This window comes from Stegastes partitus, unplaced genomic scaffold (assembly GCF_000690725.1).
Source record: "Stegastes partitus isolate 25-593 unplaced genomic scaffold, Stegastes_partitus-1.0.2 Scaffold479, whole genome shotgun sequence".
NCBI lineage: Eukaryota > Metazoa > Chordata > Actinopteri > Pomacentridae > Stegastes > Stegastes partitus.
In genome coordinates this window covers 217403-224910 of record NW_007578210.1, presented here as the reverse complement: position 1 = coordinate 224910, position 7508 = coordinate 217403, and the positions used below count along the sequence as shown (strand labels likewise).

General features: G+C 39.9%; 1 protein-coding gene across 1 annotated transcript in view; it reads left to right on the top strand.

Annotated features, from left to right (window-relative positions):
• Nucleotides 1-7508, top strand: part of dpy19l3 (dpy-19 like C-mannosyltransferase 3) — a 75571-nt gene that overhangs the window by 1066 nt on the left and 66997 nt on the right. Inside the window, exon 2 of the mRNA XM_008286967.1 lies at nucleotides 1923-2050. Within this exon, the coding sequence (XP_008285189.1) occupies nucleotides 1923-2050 (128 nt within the window). The remainder of the gene's footprint in view (nucleotides 1-1922; nucleotides 2051-7508) is intronic.

Here is a 7508-nt window from a genome sequence, read left to right as displayed (position 1 = left end):
GAAAATATGCTGAATATAAAATCCAATAATTGGCCTAATTGTACTGACTTCTTAATGACTCACTGCTGGTTCAGGCGTGCATTCTCACACCTTTTGAGCCCTTACATATGCTGTCATGTTGTGTTACATCTTTTGAGAGATCAGGGAGAATTAACTGTAATTTTCTTAATGTCAAAGACTTCAACTTTAATGGATGAAATTAAATTAGTGTTTTGTTATATAAGTAACCTTTATTGAACAATTTCCAAACTGCCTGGTGCCGTGCATGTTGACTCGGTGACATCTCTTACTGCAGCATTGTTGGCATTTTTCAGACATAGGATATGTAAAATGATATTGTTTCTGCCATATATATATATTTTTTTTATTTAAAAAACAGTGTTTGTATATGTAGCATGGGTATAATTAAGTCTGGCCCAGCACGGCAGCCTTCACCATGTTCACCACATTGTTGTTATACAGACATCAAGGCCCCCAACAGCCAGAGCTTCTGTCAACCCTGCTGCTGCCTATTCACACTTGTATGGCCATTCAAGAAAAAACGGCGACTTTTCACTTGGAAACCCTATTTAATAAAGTAGAAGGTCAGACTTTAGTAAGGCTCTGGTGTCTGACTCGACCACAAGGCCACTGTAGCTGCATAATATTCCACTTGTGACAGCACTGTTTGAACTTGTGTTTTCATACAGCTCTGAAAAGGCAACTTAAGAAAAAAATATTACATACCGCTTCTCAAAGGACGCAGATTATGTTACTGAAAGCATCTTAAGTAACTGCGTTAATTGACATCATGTTTTTTGTCAGGGTCAAAGCAGTCACATCAGTGGGTTCTGTCTTAGTTGTGTGGCTTTGTGTAGAGACAACAATTGCGTGACAGTGTTTTTGGTCAATATCAGCCTCTCTGTAGCTGAATAATTTAAACATACGACTGGAGAGAACCATGGCATGAGCAAAATATTTGATGTAGATGGGAGATTGGATGTTACATCAAGGGATGTATTGTATATGTGTTCGCTAATGCGACTATATGCGATTCAGATTTGCGCTGCGTTGAGAATGATGTATTATTGTCACTGCATTCGACCGAGTGTGATCACGACCGTCGGCTTAATGGAAAGGAGTGCATGTCTGAAAAGGGGAATATAGTGTTATTGGCAACTTTGCTTCACCAGCTATGACAATTCAAAATGTTTGTTGTAAAAAAAAAGGTCTAATACTGTAAACAGATATGAGAAACAGTAAGTCATTTTTACTACAGACAGCGGGTAGTTACTTGTCATAGTAGAAAACGCATGGATGTTATTACCACAAACCCATACACACACACACTGTACGAAACTGGACCAGTGAGGCCTATGTCCAACCATTTATGTAAGTTTCTGAAACATCCACAGCCACTTCATGCAGAGATTGTCCAGCTGTGCAGAGGTGAGAAAGGAGCCAGAGCTTCTTTCGTTTGCTCTCTCTTTTTCATACTTGACACAGGTGTTTCTGTCACTTTTGAGTGTCTAAGTACGACACCATAAGTGCTTTCCAGCAGAGACTGTCTGAAAATGTGTGCTCTTATCTCCATATTTAAGTGATATTGAGCCTCTTGTCTCTCTACGAAGGCCGGCTTTTCATTCTACCCTCCAGTGTGGCTGAACAGGTGTAGGCACTTTTTATTTCTGATGTGGTCGGACAAGAAGTTGTCTAAAGTACTTTTGCTCCAGCAGCCAACATGGAGTCAACATGCACAATAATATGAAGACAAAGCAGCTAAACAGAATTTAACCATCAGCCATTATCATCAGCTTTGATGCCTCAAAGTACCTTCTCTGCAAAATACCTTTATCGAAAACATTAAGGTGGTATGGTGTGTGTTTTTTTTTAAATTTTATTTTACGCTGCAGCAGCAACAAAATGACATGTTAATGTTGCAGGTGACTGGTCATGGGGAGCGATAATCTGGACATCGGTTGGATGGTCTGTTTCTGTTGGTCTTGGCCTGCTCTGCTGCATCTATGTGGCCACTCTACATGAGAACGACCTGTGGTTCTCCAACATCAAGGTAAAGGTCCTTTACTGTTACAATCTTTACTTGAGGGGTTTTTCTTCTTAAAATGTTGTTGGGGCAACTGGTTAGGGTGCATTATACACAGACTAAATTGCCCTTCACTCCATGTCGTTGTCCTGATTCCTTTTCCCACATTTTCAGTGTATAATATCTACTCTGCACAATCTGTGCAAAGGCAAAAAAGCCCAAAAAACAACCCTCTAAAAATGTTTTTCACGTGGCTGGTAAAGTGTCCAGGAGCCTTAGAGAGGTGCACTCTGATTTCAGCAGAGGCAGTAAGTTAATATATGGATGCTGGAAATCTCCTAATTTTCTATAACTAAATGAAGGTTTGACCACATTAATTAGAATTGTTGTGCCTCTTTGTCCAGTGCCTGTTAATTAGCACTTATCAGTAGAGCCTCCAGAAAGGATTCCAAGGTGGTCAGATGAGGACACTGAAATCTTGTGGCCGTAACTGAATTTTAGTTATACTGTTGTAGTATAGAGGTCAGTGAAAACTGTCAACATGAGCATTGACAAGTTGCATACTTTGGTTACTTATTTTACAGTTAATGTTACTAATTAGCTGATTGATGCAAGTGCAGTTAATGTTTTGGTTTTATCAGTCGCCTCTGTTTAAAAGAGCCCAGGAGAAGAGTTGCTGAGGAAGAAGCTCACGTTTCAGAAAGACCTCTACAGTTTATTTATGACGTCAATACTGAAAATTCTTAAAATATATTTTCATGGTTACTAGGCAACCTTTTTTCATATTTTATTAGCTACTTTAATGATTGGAGAAGTCGTGTTCTGTAATGCATCTATACACGCATTAATGTCTGTGCTGCAAATACCCTGCTGTGAAAAGGAAAAAAATCTCCCGAATAGAAAAACTTGATGTCAGAAAAAATATTTTGCCTTTACTAAACGGATCAAACTCTGACGGTAAAATAAAATCCAGCTGTGAAGGAGCTCAGGATTCAGCTGTGTAACTAATGAATTAACTGCAGCGTATGAACGTTTAATCTGTGTGACAGCTCACCTGTCTGAAGTGGAGGAACGTTCACGGCATCATTTACTGTTAAACCCTGACCAACTTATTAATGACGGTTCTGCCGTGTTGCGTTGTGCATGAATGTGTGTACCTCTTGCTTTGGAGACTCCCATATTGATCTTGTTGTTGTTGTTTGATGTTTTGGGAATTTGATAAACTCAGAGGGTAGATTCCTGCAAACAGCCGGAAGTAACACGCTAAACTTCAGTTTCTGTTAATGTTCCCAGACTTCTGCCAGGCGTAGCAGTTACAGTCATCTAATGCTGCTTTACTCAGACACCGTATTTCTATTCACTGAAACCTGAGTGAGTGAAAGTTGGGTTTCAGAGAGTGAATTTGAATTGGGGCGCTGCAAGGTAGCTCGGTGGTTATCCCTGTTGCCTCGCAGCATGATGGTCGCTGGTTCACGTCTCGGTGAGGACACCTGGGACGGTTCTGCATGGAGTTTGGATGTTCTCCCCGTGCAGCGTGGGTTCTCTCCAGGTTCTACAGCTTCCTCCCACACAGTCCAAAAACATGTTGAGGTTAATTGGTGATTCTAAATTGTCTGTAGGTGTGAATGTGAGTGTGCTTGGTTGTCTGTCTCTAAGTGTAGCCCTGTGATAGACTGGTGACCTGTCCAGGGTGTCCCCTGCCTTCACCCTAAATCAGCTGGGATAGGCTCCAGCCCCCATGACCCGAGTAAGGATTAAGCGGTGTATAGATGATGGATGGATGGAATTTGACTTATCAGATTACTGCAAGGATTTATTTTAGTTTTACTACCAAAGCCTTTTAAATTGTTGACACAACAATAAATCTGACAGTTGTGAGATTTTATCTTTAGCATGTCAAATATCCATCCATTATGGATGCGAACCGGCAACCTTCTTGCTGCGAGGCAACAGTGCTACCAACTGCACCACCCTGCAGCCCATGTCAAATATGACAATATATATAAGTTTTGAACATGAGCAGAAATCTTAAAGCTATTAAAGTTCAAGGATTTACAAATCAAGTCAAATGTGTTAAGAAAAGGTGACACAAACACAAACATAGAGGTGACCTCCCCTCAAAAAAGATACAAAAATGATAGAAGAGTAATTTGTGCTTATATGCTTGTTGACTCAACAGGGGGAAAAAGGAAAAGTAAATCTACTGGAGTTTTACATGTAAGCCATGCAGAGTTCCTGAGACCATCGCTGCATTATATTCTATGATATTGTAAGGTAATATCTGGTGTCTACATTTAATGTTTTCTTGCATAAATCTACACATTTCCACCATAAACTGATGCAGAAGAGAATATCAGTTCTGTGATTCTGTTGGATCTTGGTGTGGTGCATACTGGCTCACAGTCACTCAGTCGTGGCTTACCAGGACACTTGCTTAGAACAGAGACATTTTTAAAGTTGTCAGTAACGCCTGTGCTTTCACTGCAACTTTAAGTCACTCGTCTGGAAAAAAGTCTGTGGACCTGCAGGCAGCATTCATCCAATAGAGCTGTCTCTGTTTCAGTTTGCTATCTGTGTGTTAATGTTAGAAACATAAAAAAGCAGCCTGTTTAACTAGTCCTAATGATAATCTCATGACCCAAGCCCTCATTTTTTTTTAAAATTCATTATCATTATTCATTCATTGATAACTTAACTTCCCAAATATTAAATCAGACTGTATTTACAGCTGACTTTAATCCTAGTCTAAACTGCCACATAGGGCAGTAACTGTTAGCTTTTTATTCATTTAATCTCACCAATACAGCCAGACTCAGGGAGTGCATGTCAAAAGAAGACCTGAAAAAAAACTGCTTTTGTTTCTACCAGGGTAGAACACTTACATGGTGTTTTCACAGGACTCATCCAAAAAGATCATCAGAAAGCTTGAACTGATTCGAAATGCAGCTGCAAGACTTCTTACAGGGACCAAAAGGTCAGACCGCATCGCCCCGATTCTTAAGTCGCTACACTGGCTTCCTGACATCCACAGAATATAAACTATAAGGCATCGCTGCTTGCTTATGAATCAATACATGGAGTGGGACCAAATACATTACGGACATGTATAAGGGATGCACTCTAGCGAGGCCTCTCAGGTTAAGTGAGAGTGGGCTGTTAGTATTGATCAGTGCCAGGACTAAACTTGGTGAAGAAACCTGTCATCACTGCTGTGTATCTCTGAAACAGACCCTTTCTCGGTCTTAAAAGTAGACTAATCTCTGAAACCTTTGAACCAGGACTCAAAAATTGTGAATGATTTTGGTTAAGCTGTGTTTAGTTCTTTAAAAAATGTTATGTCAAATGTTATTTTATGTCTGACAGATACTGCCGGTCCACTGAACAAATTGTATCTTTTTTTTTTTAAATGCTTGGGTGGGTATGATTTATGCTAGATTTTGGTTTTGTTTCTTTTGGTAAAATGCAATTATTTTTAGGAATAGGGCTTTTTTCTTCTTTTCTTTTTTTTTTTTTTAGCGTAATGAGCCATCTTACTAGATTTTCATCAAAAAGATGCACCTCCAGTGTTTTATAATAACCACCCTAATATGGACTAATTTATTTAAATACATAGGGGAAATGGGCTGCAAGGTGACGCGGTGGTTGGCGTTGTGCTTCGCAGCTAGAAGGTCACCCGGGATCTTTCTGCGTATAGTGTTCTCCCCGTGCAGCGTGGGTTCTCTCCGGGTTCTCCGGCTTCCTCCCACACAGTCCAAAAACATGTTGAGGTTAATTGGTGATTCTAAATTGTCCGTAGGTGTGAATGTGAGTGTGCTTGGTTGTCTGTCTCTAAGTGTAGCCCTGTGATAGACTGGTGACCTGTCCAGGTGTCCCCTGCCTTCACCCTAAGTCAACTGGGATAGACTCACGCCCCCCATGACCCTAATGAGGATTAGGCGGTGTATAGATGATGGATGGATATAGGGGAAATTGTTTCATATTGAATTTAGGCTTGTCATCACAAAATGTGGCAATAAATATGTAATATGGATTTATTGATAAATAAGTGAAAATTTATTACATTTTGTAGAATTTGTATATAATGCAGTGTTACATGGGGGTTGCAGAGATCAGGCAGTGAGAAAAAATGTGTTCAGGTTGATAAAAGGCAGTTTTGTCCTAATATGGTGACATATATTAGAAATGAATGACCAAGCACGAAGGTTTCTCATTACTTCTGATGAATTAAAGACAGACAGTTAAGGTGGTCTATCTAGTGGTCGTGCTGCACATATGTTTATTGCTTGTAAAATTCTAAATGGCATTTCGGTTGTATTTAGTGGCTATGATTTGGTACAATTCAGAGCAGAGTTAAAAAGGCTACTAAAAGTGGATGACATTGCAGGACGCTGGTGTTAGGAAAGCAGCAGGAATTATACTTTTCTGAACTCTGTCTTTATGCCCTAATGGGGTCATTTATTATGGCTAGGGTTGAGGGTTGTGAATATTATGGACTGTTAAATGTTAAAGACTATGTATGCTAAATCATTACGTGATGAGGTACATTGTCCACTCATTATGTGCCATTATGTAAATGTAGATGTGTCAGATGTTCAACAATAACTACACACTTACTGGAAGTATGTCTCACTGCCAATTTAACACTGAGTGAGTTTGTGCCAGTAAGATGATGTAGGAATGTTGAAAACATGTGGACTCTTTCATCTTTTACAAGTCTCTTGTTAAGAAGCAGTAAAGATGGTTGGACTGATATATGTGGCACTTTTATAAGGGGGTTATCTAAGGATTCCACTTCCATGTGCAAGATTCATCAACCATATCACAGATGTGGATATTTAAAAATGGAAAATGTCTCCCGGTTTGAAAATTTAATAGCTGAAAAAGATTCCACATTTCTGCCTATCTCAAGAGGAAACAGAGATTTACTGCTATGTGCCAATCAGACACGTCTCCTCATTCAGTGTTCCGTCTGAAACGTCCTGCAAACACGTCATAAACACTTCGTCATGAAATGGGATGATTGTTTTTCCATGTAGCGCACAGGATTGTTTTTCAGGCCTGTTAAGTGAACCACACGAAGCTCTGAATCATCAGGGTTGTTACATAGTTGTTTTTAGAGTCTTTTCAGCGTTGTACAGCAACAGAGCCTCGTGCCCTGCCAAATGTGATGTCATTTTTAAATGCCCCTTCCAGAGCTTCAGCGGCCTGAGATATACATAGCAGACGTTGAGCTGGTTGACATGGCAGAACAGATTTCTCTGTCAGAACTGGGACAATATTTAAATGAGCACTGTTGCTGTGTTGTTTTTGGTGTCATTTCTTTTGGTAGAGTCCACTGAGACAAGGAAAGTAAGTTGCTTAGTTGTGGCTTGTTTAAATCTCATTTTGTGTGGTTTGCATCTGGTGATAGGACACTGTAGGAGAGCATTCGGTGTGAAAATGGCTCTGAAGGTTTGTGACAGGGCTAGGGATGTAGAGTTTAACC